Source organism: Nerophis ophidion, linkage group LG04 (assembly GCF_033978795.1).
Source record: "Nerophis ophidion isolate RoL-2023_Sa linkage group LG04, RoL_Noph_v1.0, whole genome shotgun sequence".
Classification (NCBI taxonomy): Eukaryota; Metazoa; Chordata; class Actinopteri; order Syngnathiformes; family Syngnathidae; genus Nerophis; species Nerophis ophidion.
Window position 1 is genome coordinate 78,749,459 of NC_084614.1, and position 19,890 is coordinate 78,769,348.

General features: G+C 39.6%; 1 protein-coding gene and 1 long non-coding RNA gene across 2 annotated transcripts in view; one reads left to right on the forward strand and one right to left on the reverse strand.

The window, feature by feature from the left end:
• The window catches only part of LOC133551961 (uncharacterized), a 93,931-nt gene that overhangs the window by 23,754 nt on the left and 50,287 nt on the right, over positions 1-19,890 (reverse strand). The window contains exons 7-9 of the long non-coding RNA XR_009806593.1: positions 18,859-19,540; positions 10,057-10,200; positions 9,799-9,938 (exon numbers count right to left, since the gene is read on the reverse strand). This is a non-coding gene — a long non-coding RNA (uncharacterized LOC133551961). The remainder of the gene's footprint in view (positions 1-9,798; positions 9,939-10,056; positions 10,201-18,858; positions 19,541-19,890) is intronic.
• On the forward strand, positions 27-19,583 carry LOC133551919 (neuronal acetylcholine receptor subunit alpha-9). The gene is made up of 6 exons (XM_061899124.1): positions 27-152; positions 9,814-9,959; positions 10,027-10,181; positions 11,975-12,221; positions 12,282-12,567; positions 18,807-19,583. Exons 1-6 carry the CDS (start codon positions 101-103, stop codon positions 19,460-19,462), a joined length of 1,542 nt encoding a protein of 513 aa, XP_061755108.1. The 5' UTR covers positions 27-100; the 3' UTR covers positions 19,463-19,583.

The following is a 19,890-nucleotide window of genomic DNA, read 5'->3' on the forward strand; positions in this document are numbered from 1 at the left end:
AGAGGCGGTTGTCCCGTGGTGAGACAGGCAGGACGGGCGAGTGATCCTACGTCAGCGTCTGGTCCTCTCAGCACAACGTCAGCTCGCTCCTTGGAAGAAGATGAAGATGTTGTGCAGCTGCTCCCTCCTCGTCCTGCTCCTCTTTCTTCCAGGTAGGACATGTCCCTTCACCCTCTCATGCTCATCATGGACATTTTATTGCTGTGCTGGTCTCCAACTTTTATCTCGCTCCCGTCCACCCACAGAACAACACCAAGACTTTAGCTGTACTAACCTTCTAGAACCTTTTGAACGCAGTCTTCATCTTCTCATATTTGTATCTATGTCATCGTCATGTCTTCTAGAAACCATCTTTCTGTCGTCTTCAGGTCTTCTACATGTCTTTTAGAAACCATCTTTATGTCTTTTACATGTCATCTTCATGTCTTCTACATGTCTTCCAGAAGCCATCTTTATGTCATCTACACGTCATCTTTATGTCTTTTAAGTCATCTTTATGTCTTCGACACGTCATCTTCATGTTTTTGAGAAGTAATCTTTGTCATCTTCATGTCTTTTAAAAGTCATCTTTGTCATCTTCATGTCTTTTAAAAGTCATCTTTGTCATCTTCATGTCTTTTAGAAGTCATCTTTGTCATCTTAATGTATTTTAAAAGCCATCTTTGTCATCTTAATGTCTTTTAAAAACCATCTTGTCATTTTCATGCCTTTTAGAAGTCATCTTCATGTCTTTTAAAAGTCATCTTCATGTCTTTTAGAAGTCATCTTCATGTCTTTTAAAAGTCATCTTTATATCTTCGACACGTCATCTTCATGTCTTTTAGAAGTCATCTTTGTCATCTTCATGTCTTTTAAAAGTCATCTTTGTCATCTTCATGACTTTTAGAAGTCATCTTTGTCATCTTAATGTATTTTAAAAGCCATCTTTGTCATCTTAATGTCTTTTAAAAACCATCTTGTCATTTTCATGCCTTTTAGAAGTCATCTTCATGTCTTTTAAAAGTCATCTTCATGTCTTTTAGAAGTCATCTTCATGTCTTTTAAAAGTCATCTTTATATCTTCGACACGTCATCTTCATGTCTTTTAGAAGTCATCTTTGTCATCTTCATGTCTTTTAAAAGTCATCTTTGTCATCTTCATGACTTTTAGAAGTCATCTTTGTCATCTTAATGTATTTTAAAAGCCATCTTTGTCATCTTAATGTCTTTTAAAAACCATCTTGTCATTTTCATGCCTTTTAGAAGTCATCTTCATGTCTTTTAAAAGTCATCTTCATGTCTTTTAGAAGTCATCTTCATGTCTTTTAAAAGTCATCTTTATATCTTCGACACGTCATCTTCATGTCTTTTAGAAGCCATTTTTGTCATCTTCATGTCTTTTAGAAGCCATCTTCATGTATTTTAAAAGTCATCTTCATGTCTTTTAGAAGTCATCTTCATGTATTTTAAAAGTCATCTTCATGTCTTTTAGAAGTCATCTTCATGTCTTTTAAAAGTAATCTTTATATCTTCGACACGTCATCTTCATGTCTTTTAGAAGCCATTTTTGTCATCTTCATGTCTTTCAAAAGTCATCTTTGTCATCTTCATGTCTTAAAAAGTCATCTACATGCCTTTTCGTAGTCGTCTTCATGTCTTCTATATGTCTTTTAAAAGCCATCTTTAAGTCATCTTCATGTCTTCTACATGTCTTTTAGTAATCATCTTTAAGTCTTCTATGTCTTCGAGATGCCTTTTAAAAGCCATCTTCATGTCTTCTACATGTCTTTTAGTAGTCATCTTTAAGTCTTCTATGTCTTCGAGATGCCTTTTAGAAACCATCTTTCTGTCATCTTCATGTCTTCTACATGCCTTTTCGTAATCGTCTTCATGTCTTCTACATGTCTTTTAGTAGTCATCTTTAAGTCTTCTATGTCTTCGAGATGCCTTTTAAAAGCCACCTTCATGTATTCTACATGTCTTTTAGAAACCATCTTTCTGTCATCTCCATGTCTTCTACATGCCTTTTCGTAGTCGACTTCATGTCTTTTACATGTCTTTTAGTAGTCATCTTTAAGTCTTCTATGTCTTCGAGATGCCTTTTAAAAGCCATCTTCATGTCTTCTACATGTCTTTTAGAAACCATCTTTCTGTCATCTCCATGTCTTCAACATGCCTTTTCGTAGTCGTCTTCATGTCTTTTACATGTCTTTTAGTAGTCATCTCTAAGTCTTCTATGTCTTCGAGATGCCTTTTAAAAGCCATCTTCATGTCTTCTACATGTCTTTTAGTAGTCATTTCTATGTAATCTACACATCATCTTTATGTCTTCTACATGTCTTTTAGAAACCATCTTTCTGTCATCTTCATGTCTTCTACATGCCTTTTCGTAGTCGTCTTCATGTCTTCTACATGTCTTTTAGTAGTCATCTTCATGTCTTTTAGAAGCCATCTTTGTCGTCTTTATGTCTTCTACATGTCTTTTAGTAGTCATCTTCATGTCTTTTAGAAGCCATCTTTGTCGTCTTTATGTCTTCTACATGTCTTTTAGAAACCATCTTTCTGTCGTCTTCATGTCTTCTACATGTCTTTTAGTAGTAATCTTTATGTCATCTTCATGTCTTCTACATGTCTTTTAGTAGTCATCTTTATGTCTTTTAGAAGCCATCTTTATGTCTTCTACATGCCTTTTCGTAGTCGTCTTCATGTCTTCTACATGTCTTTTAGAAGCCATCTTTATGTCATCTTCATGTCTTCTACATGCCTTCTAGTAGTCATCTTCATGTCTTTTAGAAGCCATCTTTATGTCGTCTTTATGTCTTCTACATGCCTTTTCGTAGTCGTCTTCATGTCTTCTATATGTCTTTTAGAAGCCATCTTTATGTCATCTTCATGTCTTCTGCATGTCTTTTAGTAATCATCTTTAAGTCTTCGAGATGCCTTTTAAAAGCCATCTTCATGTCTTCTACATGCCTTTTCGTAGTCGTCTTCATGTCTTCTACATGTCTTTTAGAAGCCATCTTTATGTCATCTTCATGTCTTCTGCATGTCTTTTAGTAATCATCTTTAAGTCTTCGAGATGCCTTTTAAAAGCCATCTTCATGTCTTCTACATGCCTTTTCGTAGTCGTCTTCATGTCTTCTATATGTCTTTTAGAAGCCATCTTTAAGTCATCTTCATGTCTTTTACATGTCTTTTAGTAGTCATCTTTAAGTCTTCTATGTCTTCGAGATGCCTTTTAAAAGCCATCTTCATGTCTTCTACGTGTCTTTTAGAAACCATCTTTCTGTCATCTCCATGTCTTCTACATGCCTTTTTGTAGTCGTCTTCATGTCTTTTATATGTCTTTTAGTAGTCGTCTTTAAGTCTTCTATGTCTTCGAGATGCCTTTTAGAAACCATATTTCTGTCATCTTCATGTCTTCTACATGCCTTTTCGTAGTTGTCTTCATGTCTTCTATATGTCTTTTAGAAGCCATCTTTAAGTCTTCTATGTCTTCGAGATGCCTTTTAAAAGCCATCTTTATGTCTTCTACATGTCTTTTAGTAGTCATTTCTATGTAATCTACACATCATCTTTATGTTTTCTACATGTCTTTTAGAAACCATCTTTCTGTAATATTCATGTCTTCTAAATGCCTTTTCGTAGTCGTCTTCATGTCTTCTACATGTCTTTTAGAAGCCATCTTTATGTCATCTTCATGTCTTTTAGTTATCAACTTTATGTCTTCTACATGTCCTTTAGAAGACATGTCTTCCATACGCCGTCTTCTACATGTCTACGTGTCATCTTCATGTCCTATAAATGTACTTAGCATGTTTCCACATGTCTTCTATACCTTCTACGAATATACCCCGTGTCTTCTACGTGTTCATTTCTTCTACAGATCTACTACATGTCTTCGGCTTGTCTCTAAAGTTTCTTCTTCATGTTTTCCACGTGTCCTCTAAATGTCTTTAGCATGTCTTCCATGTCTTCTGCATGCCGTCATCACGTCTCCAAGTGTCTTCTCATGTCTTTTAAAAGACCTAGTTTGTCTTCTACATGTTCCAACATGTCTTCGGTGTCCTTCACATATCTTCTACACCTTTTTGCATGTCTCCTTCGTGTTGTTGCCACTTTATCTGAGCTTCTGTCGTCCGCGCACAAGTCCATTTTAGGTCCAGGAGACGTTCGCGGCTGGGAGTGAGCGTCATATATTTTATGCGGAGGTCCTTGAAGCGAGCACACTTCCTTGTTTGTGCAACAAGAGGCCAGCACGTTTGTGTGATAACATCAGAATGCATGCTGGGACGCCACAACACCGTCAAATGATCGATTGCTCCTCTTGGACGTCACTTCAGGGACGTCTCACTCCTCCCAGGACAATAACAATTGTTATTATTAGTATTAAAAATAATAAAAATGGATACGTGGATGATACAGCAGAGGATTGGGAGAATGTCGTGTGGTCAGATGAAACCAAAATAGAACTTTTTGGTATAAACTCAACTCGTCGTGTTTGGAGGAAGAAGAATACTGAGTTGCATCCCAAGAACACCATACCTACTGTGAAGCATGGGGGTGGAAACATCATGCTTTGGGGCTGTTTTTCTGGATGATTGATCCGTGTTAAGGAAAGAATGAATGGGGCCATGTATCGTCAGATTTGGAGCCAAAACCTCCTTCCATCAGTGAGAGCTTTGAATGGTTGACCAAATACTTATTTTCCACCATCATTTACAAAAAAAAATCAGTAAAATTCCTACAATGTGAATTCCTGGATTTTTTTTCCACATTCTGCCTCTCACAGTTGAAGTGTACCTATGATGAAAATTACAGACCTCTGTCATCATTTTAAGTGGGAGAACTTCGCACAATCGGTGGCTGACTAAATACTTTTTTGCCCCACTGTATTATAGCCAAGGTTAGAGGTTTCCCTGCTCTTCCGGGGGAAAATCCCCCGAAGAGCAGGGAAACCTGCGAAACAAGCTTGTAGAGATGAAATAGCTTCCGTGTTTTTTCCTGACCTAACGAATATTCCGCTCTACCCCGGTAAAAAAGCGCTTTCTAACGGCTAAACCACAGTAACTTCGGCTGTAATAGGTCAGGAAAAAACACGGAGGATATTTTATAACTACAAGCCTGTTTTGCACGTTTCCCTGCTCTTCAGGGGATCTTTTCCCTGGGGGAGTATGGTTGCAAAGCTGAAACTTAAAGGAATTGACAGAAGGGCACCACCAGGAGCGGGGTCTGCTGCTTAATTTGACCCAACACGGGGAACCTTACCTGGCCCGGACACGAAAAGGATTGACAGATTGATGGCTTTCCTGGTTCCATGGTTTCCCTGCTCTTTAGGGGATGTTTTCCCTGGAGAGCAAGGAAACCTGCAAAACAGGCTTGTAGGGATGAATTAGCCTACGTGTTATTTCCTGACCTATTATAGCCGAAGTTACTGTGGTTTAGCCGTTAAAAAGTGCTTAATATACACGGGGAACCTTACCTGGCCCAGACACGAAAATAATTGACAGATTGATGGCTTTCCTGGTTCAATTGGTTTCCCTGCTCTTTAGGGGATGTATTAAGCGCTTTCTAACGGCTAAACCACTGTAACTTCGGCTGTAATAAGTCAGGAAAAAACACGGAGGATATTTCATCCCTACAAGCCTGTTTTGTACGTTTCCCTGCTCTTCAGGGGATCTTTTCCATGGGGGAGTATGGTTGCAAAGCTGAAACTTAAAGGAATTGATGGAAGGGCACCACCAGGAGCGGAGTCTGCTGCTTAATTTGACCCAACACGGGGAACCTTACCTGGCCCGGACACGAAAAGGATTGACAGATTGATGGCTTTCCTGGTTCAATTGGTTTCCCTGCTCTTTAGGGGATGTATTAAGCGCTTTCTAACAGCTAAACCACTGTAACTTCGGCTGTAATAAGTCAGGAAAAAACACGGAGGATATTTCATCCCTACAAGCCTGTTTTGTACGTTTCCCTGCTCTTCAGGGGATCTTTTCCATGGGGGAGTATGGTTGCAAAGCTGAAACTTAAAGGAATTGATGGAAGGGCACCACCAGGAGCGGAGTCTGCTGCTTAATTTGACCCAACACGGGGAACCTTACCTGGCCCGGACACGAAAAGGATTGACAGATTGATGGCTTTCCTGGTTCCATGGTTTCCCTGCTCTTTAGGGGATGTTTTCCCTGGAGAGCAAGGAAACCTGCAAAACAGGCTTGTAGGGATGAATTAGCCTACGTGTTATTTCCTGACCTATTATAGCCGAAGTTACTGTGGTTTAGCCGTTAAAAAGTGCTTAATATACACGGGGAACCTTACCTGGCCCAGACACGAAAATAATTGACAGATTGATGGCTTTCCTGGTTCAATTGGTTTCCCTGCTCTTTAGGGGATGTATTAAGCGCTTTCTAACGGCTAAACCACTGTAACTTCGGCTGTAATAAGTCAGGAAAAAACACGGAGGATATTTCATCCCTACAAGCCTGTTTTGTACGTTTCCCTGCTCTTCAGGGGATCTTTTCCATGGGGGAGTATGGTTGCAAAGCTGAAACTTAAAGGAATTGATGGAAGGGCACCACCAGGAGCGGAGTCTGCTGCTTAATTTGACCCAACACGGGGAACCTTACCTGGCCCGGACACGAAAAGGATTGACAGATTGATGGCTTTCCTGGTTCAATTGGTTTCCCTGCTCTTTAGGGGATGTATTAAGCGCTTTCTAACAGCTAAACCACTGTAACTTCGGCTGTAATAAGTCAGGAAAAAACACGGAGGATATTTCATCCCTACAAGCCTGTTTTGTACGTTTCCCTGCTCTTCAGGGGATCTTTTCCATGGGGGAGTATGGTTGCAAAGCTGAAACTTAAAGGAATTGATGGAAGGGCACCACCAGGAGCGGAGTCTGCTGCTTAATTTGACCCAACACGGGGAACCTTACCTGGCCCGGACACGAAAAGGATTGACAGATTGATGGCTTTCCTGGTTCCATGGTTTCCCTGCTCTTTAGGGGATGTTTTCCCTGGAGAGCAAGGAAACCTGCAAAACAGGCTTGTAGGGATGAATTAGCCTACGTGTTATTTCCTGACCTATTATAGCCGAAGTTACTGTGGTTTAGCCGTTAAAAAGTGCTTAATATACACGGGGAACCTTACCTGGCCCAGACACGAAAATAATTGACAGATTGATGGCTTTCCTGGTTCAATTGGTTTCCCTGCTCTTTAGGGGATGTATTAAGCGCTTTCTAACGGCTAAACCACTGTAACTTCGGCTGTAATAAGTCAGGAAAAAACACGGAGGATATTTCATCCCTACAAGCCTGTTTTGTACGTTTCCCTGCTCTTCAGGGGATCTTTTCCATGGGGGAGTATGGTTGCAAAGCTGAAACTTAAAGGAATTGATGGAAGGGCACCACCAGGAGCGGAGTCTGCTGCTTAATTTGACCCAACACGGGGAACCTTACCTGGCCCGGACACGAAAAGGATTGACAGATTGATGGCTTTCCTGGTTCCATGGTTTCCCAGCTCTTTAGGGGATGTATTAAGTGCTTTCTAACGGCTAAACCACAGTAACTTCGGCTGTAATAGGTCAGGAAAAAACACGGAGGCTATTTCATCCCTACAAGCCTGTTTTGCACGTTTCCCTGCTCTTCAGGGGATCTTTGCCCTGGGGGAGTATGGTTGCAAAGCTGAAACTTAAAGGAATTGACGGAAGGGCACCACCAGGAGTGGAGCCTGCGGCTTAATTTGACCCAACACGGGGAACCTTTCCTGGCCCGGACACGGAAAGGATTGACGGATTGATGGCTTTCCTGGTTCCATGGTTTCCCTGCTCTTTAGGGGATGTGTTAAGCGCATTCTAACGGCTAAACCACAGTAACTTCGGCTGTAATAGGTCAGGAAAAAACACGGAGGATATTTTATCACTACAAGCCTGTTTTGCACGTTTCCCTGCTCTTCAGGGGATCTTTTCCCTGGGGGAGTATGGTTGCAAAGCTGAAACTTAAAGGAATTGACAGAAGGGCACCACCAGGAGTGAAGCCTGTGGCTTAATTTGATCCAACATGGGGAACCTTACCTGGCCTGGACACGGAAAGGATTGATAGATTGATGGCTTTCCTGGTTCCATGGTTTCCCTGCTCTTTAGGGGATGTATTAAGCGCTTTCTAACGGCTAAACCACAGTAACTTCGGCTGTAATAGGTCAGGAAAAAACACGGAGGCTATTTCATCCCTACAAGCCGGTTTTGCACGTTTCCCTGCTCTTCAGGGGATCTTTTCCCCTGGGGGAGTATGGTTGCAAAGATGAAACTTAAAGGAATTGATGGAAGGGCACCACCAGGAGTGGAGCCTGCGGCTTAATTTGACCCAACACGGGGAACCTTTCCTGGCCCGGACACGGAAAGGATTGACGGATTGATGGCTTTCCTGGTTCCATGGTTTCCCAGCTCTTTAGGGGATGTATTAAGCGCTTTCTAACGGCTAAACCACAGTAACTTCGGCTGTAATAGGTCAGGAAAAAACACAGAAGCTATTTCATCCCTACAAGCCTGTTTTGCACGTTTCCCTGCTCTTCAGGGGATCTTTTCCCTGGGGGAGTATGGTTGCAAAGCTGAAACGTAAAGGAATTGACGGAAGGGCACCACCAGGAGTGGAGCCTGTGGCTTAATTCGACCCAACACGGGGAACCTTACCTGGCCCGGACACGAAAAGGATTGACAGATTGATAGCTTTCCTGGTTCCATGGTTTCCCTGCTCTTTAGGGGACGTATTAAGCGCTTTCTAATGGCTAAACCACAGTAACTTTGTCTGTAATAGGTCAGGAAAAAACACAGAGGATATTTCATCCCTACAAGCCTGTTTTGCACGTTTCCCTGCTCCTCAGGGGATCTTGTCCCCTGGGGGAGTATGGTTACAAAGCGGAAACTTAAAGGAATTGACGGAAGGGCACCACCAGGAGTGGAGCCTGCTGCTTAATTCGACCCAACACGGGGAACCTTACCTGACCCGGACACGAAAAGGATTGACAGATTGATGGCTTTCCTGGTTCCATGGTTTCCCTGCTCTTCAGGGGACGTATTAAGCGCTTTCTAATGGCTAAACCACAGTAACTTTGGCTGTAATAGGTCAGGAAAAAACACAGAGGATATTTCATCCCTACAAGCCTGTTTTGCACGTTTCCCTGCTCTTCAGGGGATCTTGTCCCCTGGGGGAGTATGGTTACAAAGCTGAAACTTAAAGGAATTGACGGAAGGGCACCACCAGGAGTGGAGCCTGCTGCTTAATTCGACCCAACACGGGGAACCTTACCTGGCCCGGACACGAAAAGGATTGACAGATTGATGGCTTTCCTGGTTCCATGGTTTCCCTGCTCTTTAGGGGATGTTTTCCCTGGAGAGCAAGGAAACCTGCAAAACAGGCTTGTAGGGATGAATTAGCCTACGTGTTATTTCCTGACCTATTATAGCCGAAGTTACTGTGGTTTAGCCGTTAGAAAGTGCTTAATATATTGCAGGTTTCCCTGCTCTTCAGGGAAAAGATCCCCTGAAGAGCAGGGGAACCTACAAAACAGACTTGTAGGGATGAAATAGACTCCGTGTTTTTTCCTGACCCAACGAATATTCCACTCTATCCCGGTATTAAGCACTTTCTGACAGAAAAACCACAGTAACTAAGGCTATTTCATCGCGACAAGGTTTCCCTGCTCTTCAGGGGAAAGGTCCCCTGAAGAGCAGGGAAACCTGCAAAACAGACGTTTTTCCTGACCTAACAGATAAATATTAATATTGTATTATATTATTATTATTTCAAGTCTTATTAGCTTGTGACCTCACTTCCTGTCCGCGCAGCATGCCGGTCCGCTCACGGTCGTTACGCCCAGAAGCTCCTGAGCGACTTGTTCTCCAACTACACCAACGCCTTGCGTCCTGTGGCGGACACGGACCACGTCATCAACGTGACGCTGCAGGTCACGCTGTCGCAGATCATCGACATGGTGAGAAATGGCGCACGTGACCACCCCGCATGTGGGCGGAGTCTAACGTCCGCGCTCGTCTCTCCAGGACGAGAGGAACCAGATCCTGACCACTTACCTGTGGGTCCGCCAGGTGTGGATGGACGCCTTCCTCACCTGGAAGAAGGACGACTACGATGGCCTGGACGCCATCCGCATACCGAGCAGCTACGTGTGGCGGCCCGACATCGTCCTGTACAACAGGTCAGTTTTTTGCAGAGTCCTGTTCCCACCACAAACACAAACAAGTCTTTAAAGTTCACAGGTCTTTGAAGTTCACAAGTTTTTTCACAAGTCTTTCAATTTAACCGGTGTTCATAGTTCACAAGTCTTTGAAATTCACAAGCCTTACAAGTTCACGCCTTAAAAGCTTTTGAAGTTCACGTGTCTGAGAATTTACGAGTCTTGAATCCAACAACTTGAAGTTTGCAAGCCTTTGAAGTATACAAGTCTTTGAAGATTACAAGTATTTGAAGAATACACGTCTTTGAAGTTCAAACATTTTTTTTTAAGTTTTTTTCACAAGTCTTTAAATTTAACGAGTCTTTGAAGTTCACCCATCTTTATAGTTTACCACTCTTTGAAATTCACGAGTCTTACAAGATCACGAGTTTTTAAATTTAATGAGTCTTTAAATTCACAAGTCTGAAGTTCACGGGTGATGTTTGCAAGCCTTTGAAGTTAATAAGTCTTTGAAATTCACAAGCCTTAGAAGTATACAAGACTTTAAAGTTCACCGGTCTTTGAAGTTCACAAGTCAAAGTTCACAAGTTTTTTTTACAAGTTTTTTTCACAAGTCTTTAAATTTGACGAGTCTTTGAAGTTCACATGTCTTCGAAGTTAAGTCTTTGAAGTTCACACGCTTTTGAAGTTCACGTGTCTAAGATTTGAATGTACCAAGTTCAAGAGTGAAGTTCACAAGCCTTTGAAGTATACACGTATTTGAAGTTCACGAGTCAAAGTTCAAATGCTTTCTTTATACGTGTTTTTCACAAGTCTTTCATTTTAACGAGTCTTTGAAGTTCACCCGTCTTTATAGTTCACCAGTCTTTGAAATGCACGAGTCTTACAAGTTCACAAGCTTTTGAATTCAATGGGTCTTTAAATCTAAAGTCTGAAGTTCACGGGTGATGTTCGCAAGCCTTTGAAATTCACAAGTCTTTGAAATTCACAAGCCTTTGAAGTATACAAGACTCTAAAGTTCACCGGTCTTTGAAGTTCACAAGTCAAAGTTCACAAGATTTTTTTACAAGTCTTTAAATTTGACGAGTCTTTGAAGTTTGCGCGTCTTTAAAGTTCACAAGTCTCTGAAATTCACAAGTCTTACAAGTTCACAAGCTTTTGAAGTTCACATGTCTAATAATTCACGAGTCTTGAATGTACCAAGTTTAAGACTGAAGTTCACAAGCCTTTGAAGTATACAAGTATTTGAAGTTCATAGGTCTTTGAAGTTCACATTTTTTCTTTACACGTTTTCAAGTCTTTCAATTTAACGAGTCTTTGAAGTTCACCCGTCTTTAAAGTTCACAAGTATTTGAAATTCACGAGTCTTATAAGTTCACAAGCTTGTGAATTTAACAAATATTTAAATTTAGAAGTCTGAAGTTCACGAGTGAAGATTGCAAACCTTTGAAGTTCACAAGCCTTTAAAGTTCACAAATCTTTAAATTTCACAGGTCTTTGAAGTTCTCCAGTCTTACAAGTTCACAAGCTTTTGAAGTTCACGAGTGAAGTTCGCAAGTTATTGAATTTGAGGAGTCTTCAAATTTAATGACAAGCGGTAGGAAATGGATGGATGGATGGAGACTTCAAATTCACAAGTCTTTGAAGTTCCTGGGTGAAGTTTGCACGTTGTTGAAGCATACAAGTCTTTGAAGTTCACCAATCTTTGAAGTTCACAGGTCTTTGAAGTTCACAAGTTACTGAATTTAACGAGTCTTTAACTCGACAAGTCTTTGAAGCTTACAAGCCTCCTCTTTCTGGTCGCTGTGCCACAGTGCAGATGACGAGTTCTCCAGCTCCATGGAGACCAACGTGGTCCTGCGCAACGACGGCCAGGTCATGTGGGACCAGCCGGCCATCACCAAGAGCTCGTGCTCGGTGGACGTGGCTTTCTTCCCCTTCGACATGCAGCAGTGTCTCCTGACCTTCGGCTCCTGGACTCACAACGGCAACCAGATGGACTTGTTCAACGCCTTGGACAGCGCGGACTTGGCGGACTTCATCCCCAACGTGGAGTGGGAGGTGAGCACTGGCCCTGTTGACAAGTTGGACTCTGACTTCGGAGTGGTGTTCCTCTCACAGATTCTGGGCATGCCGGCCAAGAAGAACGTCATCCAGTACGGTTGCTGTTCAGACCCGTACCCGGACATCACTTTCACGCTCCACCTGAAGAGGAGGAGCTCCTTCTACATCTTCAACCTCCTCATTCCCTGCATGATGATCTCCTTCCTGGCTCCGCTCGGCTTCTACCTGCCGGCCGACTCTGGAGAGAAGGTCTCCTTGGGGGTCACGGTCCTGCTGGCCCTCACCGTCTTCCAGCTGCTCGTGGCTGAGAGTATGCCGCCCTCAGAGAGCATCCCCTTGATTGGTGAGTTTTACAAGTCTTTCAACTGCACCTAACCCTAAACCTTTTAACGAGTCTTTGAATTTATTGCCCCTCAAATTCACAAGTCTTTAAAGTTTAGGAGTCTTTGAAGTTCATGCGTCTTTAAAATTCCTAATTCTTTAAAGTTCATAAATAATCTGAATTTTACGAGTCTTTGACGTTCACAAGTCTTACAAGTTTACAAGTATTTGAAGTTTGCAAGTCTTTGAAGTTCAAAAGTCTTACAAGTTTACAAGTATTTGAAGTTTGCAAGTCTTTGAAGTTCAAAAGTCTTTAAAGTTTGCATTTTTAAAGTTCATGAGTCTAAAGTTCACAAGTCTTTAATATCACATGTCTTTAAAGTTCACAAGTCTTTGAAATTCACAAGTCTTACAAGTTGATTCATCTTTAAAGTCCACGAGTCTTTGAATTCTCGAGTCTTGAACCGAACAAGTCTTTAACGTACACAAGTAAAGTTAACGAGCCTTTGAAAATTTCAAGCCTTTGAAGTTCACAAGCCTTTGAAGATCACAGGTCTTTAAAGTTCACAAGTCAGTTTGGAAAATTTAAATTTAACAAGTCTTAGAATCTAATGACTCTTTGAATTCACAAGTCATTGAAATTTACAAGTCTTTAAAGTGAGTTTTTAAAGTTCATGTGTGTTTGAAATTCACCAGACTTTGAAGTTGGTAAATCTTTAAAGTTAACAAGTATTTGAAATTCAAAAGTCTTACAACTTCACAAGTCTTTAAAGTTGGAGTTTTTACAGCTCATGAGTCTATCAAGTTCAGAAGTCTTTGAAGTTCACAAGCAAGCCTCTGAAGTTCTCCAATCTTTTAAGTTAATAACTCTTTGACGTTCACAAGTTCAAATTTGCAAGTTTTTAGATTTACCTAGTCTTTAAATGTAATGAGTCTTTGAAATTACAAGTCTTCAAGGTTCGTAAGTTTTTGAAGTTCACAAGTGTTTGAAGTTCATGAGTTTTTAAAATGTACAAGTCTTTAAAGATTACAAGTCTTTGAAGTTCACAAGTCTTTAAAGTTCACAAGTGTTACAAGTTCACAATTTTTCAAAGTTCATGAGTCTTTGAATTCTCAAGTCTTAACGCTTCAAAAGTCTTTAAAGTTTGAGTTTTTAGAGCTCATGAGTCTATAAAATTAACAATTCTTTGAAGTTCAAAAGTAAGCCTCTGAAGTTCCCTAATCTTTTAAGTTAATAAGTCTTCGAGGTTCACAAGTTAAAATTTGCAAGTCTTTGGATTTACTGAGTCTTTAAATTTAATGACACTTTGAATTTACGAGTCTTCAAGGTTCATAAGTCTTTGAAGTTCACAAGTCTTTCAAGTCCATGAGTCTTTAAAATGTACACGTCTTTAAAGTTCACAAGTCTTTGAAGTTCAAAAGTGTTACAAGTTCACATGTCTTTGAATTCTCGAGTCTTCAACCTAACAAGTCTTTAAAGTTCACAAGCTATTGAAGTTCATAGGTCTTTAAAGTTCACAAGTTACAGTTTGCAAGTTTTTGAATATAACAAGTCTCAAAATCTAATGACTCTTTGAATTCACAAGTTTTCAAAGTTTACAGGTCTTACAAGTTCACCATCAAAAGTTTTTAAAATTCACAAGGCTTACAAGTTCATAAGTCTTACAAATTCACAAGTTTTTAAAGTTCATGTGTCTTTAAAGTTCATGTGTCTTTAAAGCTCACACGTCTTTGAAGTTCACAAGTAAGCCTCTGAAGTTCCCCAATCATTTAAATGAATAAGTCTTTGAAGTTGACAAGTTACAATTTGCAAGTCTTAGGATTGGAGTCTTTAAATTTAACTAGTCTTTGAATCTATAAGTCTTTAAGGTTCATAAGTCTTTCAAGTTCATGAGTCTTTAAAATGTATTAGTCTTTAAAGTTCACAAGTCTGTGAAGTTCACACCTCTTTGAAGTTCCCAAGTCTTTCAAGTTCATGAGTCTTTAAAGTTCACAAGTCTTTGAAGTTCACACGTCTTTAAAGTTCACAAGTCTTTAAAGTTTACAAGTCTTTTAGGTTCAAAAGTTGTTAAGTTTGCGAGTCTTTGAAGTTCATAAGTCTTTAAAGTTTTTAGTCCTACAGGTGCATAAGTCTTAAAAAAATCACAAGTCTTAAAAGTTCACAATTCTTTAGAGTTTATAAAGTTCATGTGTCTTTGAAGTTCACAAGTAGGCCTATGAAGTTCCCCAATCATTTAAATGAATAAGCCTTTGAAGTTCACAAGTAAGCATATGAAGTTCCCCAATCATTTAAATGAATAAGCCTTTGAAGTTCACAAGTTACAATTTGCAAGTTTTTAAGTCTTTAAATTTAACAAGTCTTTGAATTTAAAAGTCTAAAGGTTCATAAGTCTTTAAAGCTCAAAAGTCTTTGAAGTTCATAAGTCTTTAAAGTTCACAAGTCTTTAGTCCTACAGGTGCATAAGTCTTAAAAAATCACAAGTCTTAAAAGTTTAGAAGTCTTTAAAGTTTACAAAGTTCATGTGTCTTTGAAGTTCACAAGTAAGCCTACAAAGTTCGCCAATCATTTAAATGAATAAACCTTTGAAGTTCACAAGTAAGCCTATGAAGTTCCCCAATAATTTAAATGAATAAGCCTTTGAAGTTCACAAGTAAGCCTATGAAGTTCCCCAATCATTTAAATGAAAAAGCCTTTGAAGTTCACAAGTAAGCCTATGAAGTTTTTCAATCATTTAAATGAATAAGCCTTTGAAGTTCACAAGTAAGACTATGAAGTTCGCCAATCATTTAAATGAATAAACCTTTGAAGTTCACAAGTAAGCCTATGAAGTTCCCCAATCATTTAAATGAATAAGCCTTTGAAGTTCACAAGTAAGCCTATGAAGTTCCCCAATCATTTAAATGAAAAAGCCATTGAAGTTCACAAGTCAGCCTATGAAGTTCCCCAATCATTTAAATGAAAAAGCCTTTGAAGTTCACAAGTAAGCCTATGAAGTTCCCTAATCATTTAAATAAAAAAGCCTTTGAAGTTCACAAGTAAGCCTATGAAGTTCCCCAATCATTTAAATGAATAAGCCTTTGAAGTTCACAAGTAAGCCTATGAAGTTCCCCAATCATTTAAATAAATACGCCTTTGAAGTTCACAAGTAAGCCTATGAAGTTCCCCAATCATTTAAATGAATAAGCCTTTGAAGTTCACAAGTAAGCATATGAAGTTCCCCAATCATTTAAATAAATACGCCTTTGAAGTTTACAAGTAAGCATATGAAGTTCCCCAATCATTTAAATGAATAAGCCTTTGAAGTTCACAAGTTACAATTTGCAAGTTTTTAAGTCTTTAAATTTAACAAGTCTTTGAATTTAAAAGTCTTAAGGTTCATAAGTCTTTAAAGCTCAAAAGTCTTTGAAGTTCATAAGTCTTTAAAGTTCACAAGTCTTTAGTCCTACAGGTGCATAAGTCTTAAAAAATCATCACAAGTCTTAAAAGTTTAGAAGTCTTTAGAGTTTACAAAGTTCATGTGTCTTTGAAGTTCACAAGTAAGCCTACGAAGTTCGCCAATCATTTAAATGAATAAACCTTTGAAGTTCACAAGTAAGCCTATGAAGTTCCCCAATCATTTAAATGAATAAGCCTTTGAAGTTCACAAGTAAGCCTATGAAGTTCCCCAATCATTTAAATAAATACGCCTTTGAAGTTCACAAGTAAGCCTATGAAGTTCCCCAATCATTTAAATGAATAAGCCTTTGAAGTTCACAAGTAAGCATATGAAGTTCCCCAATCATTGAAATAAATACGCCTTTGAAGTTTACAAGTAAGCATATGAAGTTCACCAATCATTTAAATGAATAAGCCTTTGAAGTTCACAAGTTACAATTTGCAAGTTTTTAAGTCTTTAAATTTAACAAGTCTTTGAATTTAAAAGTCTTAAGGTTCATAAGTCTTTAAAGCTCAAAAGTCTTTGAAGTTCATAAGTCTTTAAAGTTCACAAGTCTTTAGTCCTACAGGTGCATAAGTCTTAAAAAATCACAAGTCTTAAAAGTTTAGAAGTCTTTAGAGTTTACAAAGTTCATGTGTCTTTGAAGTTCACAAGTACGCCTACGAAGTTCGCCAATCATTTAAATGAATAAACCTTTGAAGTTCACAAGTAAGCCTATGAAGTTCCCCAATCATTTAAATGAATAAGCCTTTGAAGTTCACAAGTAAGCCTATGAAGTTCCCCAATCATTTAAATGAAAAAGCCTTTGAAGTTCACAAGTCAGCCTATGAAGTTCCCCAATCATTTAAATGAAAAAGCCTTTGAAGTTCACAAGTAAGCCTATGAAGTTCCCCAATCATTTAAATGAAAAAGCCTTTGAAGTTCACAAGTAAGCCTATGAAGTTCCCCAATCATTTAAATGAATAAGCCTTTGAAGTTCACAAGTAAGCCTATGAAGTTCCCCAATCATTTAAATGAATAAGCCTTTGAAGTTCACAAGTCAGCCTATGAAGTTCCCCAATCATTTAAATGAATAAGCCTTTGAAGTTCACAAGTCAGCCTATGAAGTTCCCCAATCATTTAAATGAATACGCCTTTGAAGTTCACAAGTAAGCCTATGAAGTTCCCCAATCATTTAAATGAATAAGCCTTTGAAGTTCACAAGTTACAATTTGCAAGTTTTTAAGTCTTTAAATTTAACGAGTCTTTGAATTCAAAAGTCTTAAGGTTCATAAGTCTTTAAAGCTCAAAAGTCTTTGAAGTTCATAAGTCTTTAAAGTTCACAAGTCTTTAATCCTACAGGTGCATAAGTCTTAAAAAATCACAAGTCTTAAAAGTTTAGAAGTCTTTAGAGTTTACAAAGTTCATGTGTCTTTGAAGTTCACAAGTAAGCCTACGAAGTTCGCCAATCATTTAAACGAATAAACCTTTGAAGTTCACAAGTAAGCCTATGAAGTTCCCCAATCATTTAAATGAATAAGCCTTTGAAGTTCACAAGTAAGCCTATGAAGTTCCCTAATCATTTAAATAAAAAAGCCTTTGAAGTTCACAAGTAAGCCTATGAAGTTCCCCAATCATTTAAATGAATAAGCCTTTGAAGTTCACAAGTAAGCATATGAAGTTCCCCAATCATTTAAATAAATACGCCTTTGAAGTTTACAAGTAAGCATATGAAGTTCCCCAATCATTTAAATGAATAAGCCTTTGAAGTTCACAAGTAAGCCCATGAAGTTCCCCAATCATTTAAATGAATAAGCCTTTGAAGTTCACAAGTAAGCCTATGAAGTTCCCCAATCATTTAAATGAATAAGCCTTTGAAGTTCACAAGTAAGCCTATGAAGTTCCCCAATCATTTAAATGAAAAAGCCATTGAAGTTCACAAGTCAGCCTATGAAGTTCCCCAATCATTTAAATGAAAAAGCCTTTGAAGTTCACAAGTAAGCCTATGAAGTTCCCCAATCATTTAAATGAATAAGCCTTTGAAGTTCACAAGTAAGCCTATGAAGTTCCCCAATCATTTAAATGAATAAGCCTTTGAAGTTCACAAGTTACAATTTGCAAGTTTTTAAGTCTTTAAATTTAACGAGTCTTTGAATTTAAAAGTCTTAAGGTTCATAAGTCTTTAATGCTCAAAAGTCTTTGAAGTTCATAAGTCTTCAACGTTCACAAGTCTTTAGTCCAACAGGTGCATAAGTCTTAAAAAATCACAAGTCTTAAAAGTTTAGAAGTCTTTAGAGTTTACAAAGTTCATGTGTCTTTGAAGTTCACAAGTAAGCCTACGAAGTTCGCCAATCATTTAAACGAATAAACCTTTGAAGTTCACAAGTAAGCCTATGAAGTTCCCCAATCATTTAAATGAATAAGCCTTTGAAGTTCACAAGTAAGCCTATGAAGTTCCCCAATCATTTAAATGAATAAGCCTTTGAAGTTCACAAGTAAGCCTATGAAGTTCCCCAATCATTTAAATGAATAAGCCTTTGAAGTTCACAAGTTACAATTTGCAAGTGTTTAAGTCTTTAAATTTAACAAGTCTTTGAATTCAAAAGTCTTTAAAGCTCAAGTCTTTACAGATCACAAGTATTTAAATTTCACAAGTTTAACAAGTCTAATCAAATCAAAAGCTTGTGTAGAAAAATTTCACAAATCCAGCCATCCATTTTCTACTGCTTGTCCCTTTTGGGGTCGCAGGGGGAGTGCTGGAGCCTATCTCAGCTGCACTCTGGCGGAACGGATTAAGAATAAACACACACACACAACTTGTGAACATGAAGTGTTTGTGTGACAGGAAAGTACTACATCGCTACCATGACGATGGTTACCGCGTCAACAGCCCTCACCATCTTCATCATGAACATCCATCACTGCGGCTCAGAGGCCGGACCCGTGCCAGCTTGGGCCGAGCGCTTCATCCTCAAACACCTGGCCCGGATCTGCTTCGTCTACGAGGTGGGGGACAACTGCCTCAGCGGGGGGGTCTCCCGCAGGAAGCCGCCGTCGGGGGAGGAGTCAAGCGAGGCCGGCAGCTGCAACGGGAGGAGGTGGGCGCAGAACTACGGGCACGACGTCCCAAACAAGAGCGATCGGAAAGACGACCCGCTCGTCAGCGTCCACCACTCGGAGGAGGGCGGAGCTGCCGGGCGAGGTGACGGCCAGGGGGAGGAGCCAAAGAGCACCGGCGGCGTGTCGGTGGAGCCAAAGGGAGAGGGAGGGGTGAGCGCGGAGGACAGGAAGGAGCAGAGGAAGCTGCAGTGCGCGTGTCACCTTCAGGGACTGCACAGGAACGTGGAATACATCGCCGGTTCCTACCAGGACCAGCGAGCGGCGCAACTCCGCATCGGCGAGTGGAGGAAGGTGGCCAAGGTGATGGATCGCTTCTTCATGTGGCTCTTCTTCATCATGGTCTTCTTCATGAGCATCCTCATCCTGGGAAAAGCCGTCTGAGGGGGCGCGTCACGCCATGACCTCACTGCTCGCCATCGCCCCGAGTTCAGTTCAATGTCCGATTGCTTTATTTCACGCCTAAAACAAAGTGATAATTATAAAGTTATCATTGTGTCCAACACCTTCCATTAAAATGTTTTGTTCTTACAATGATGCATCTTCTCTAAAAGGTCAAAGCTTTTTTTATTTTAATTTGTAAATAAACCCTATGAAAAATCAGCTAACAAGTAGCACCATAGCTGAGTTCTAAACAAAAAATACAAACCAGGAGCATAGTAAAACAATCACTGATAAACAAGAAATAACGTGGATCCCGACTTAAACAAGTTAAAAAACTTATTGGGGTGTTACCATTTAGTGGTCAATTGTACGGAAAATATACTGTACTGTGCAATCTAATAATAAAAGTTTCAATCCCCCCAAAAAAT

Bases quoted from the DNA above. Each gene is read 5' to 3' on its own strand.
- LOC133551919 (XM_061899124.1), top strand. From the start codon at position 101: ATGAAGATGTTGTGCAGCTGCTCCCTCCTCGTCCTGCTCCTCTTTCTT. The intron at 153-9,813 runs GTAGGACATGTC...CTGTCCGCGCAG, and splicing joins CCTGCTCCTCTTTCTTCCAG to CATGCCGGTCCGCTCACGGT. The intron at 9,960-10,026 runs GTGAGAAATGGC...TCGTCTCTCCAG, and splicing joins TGTCGCAGATCATCGACATG to GACGAGAGGAACCAGATCCT.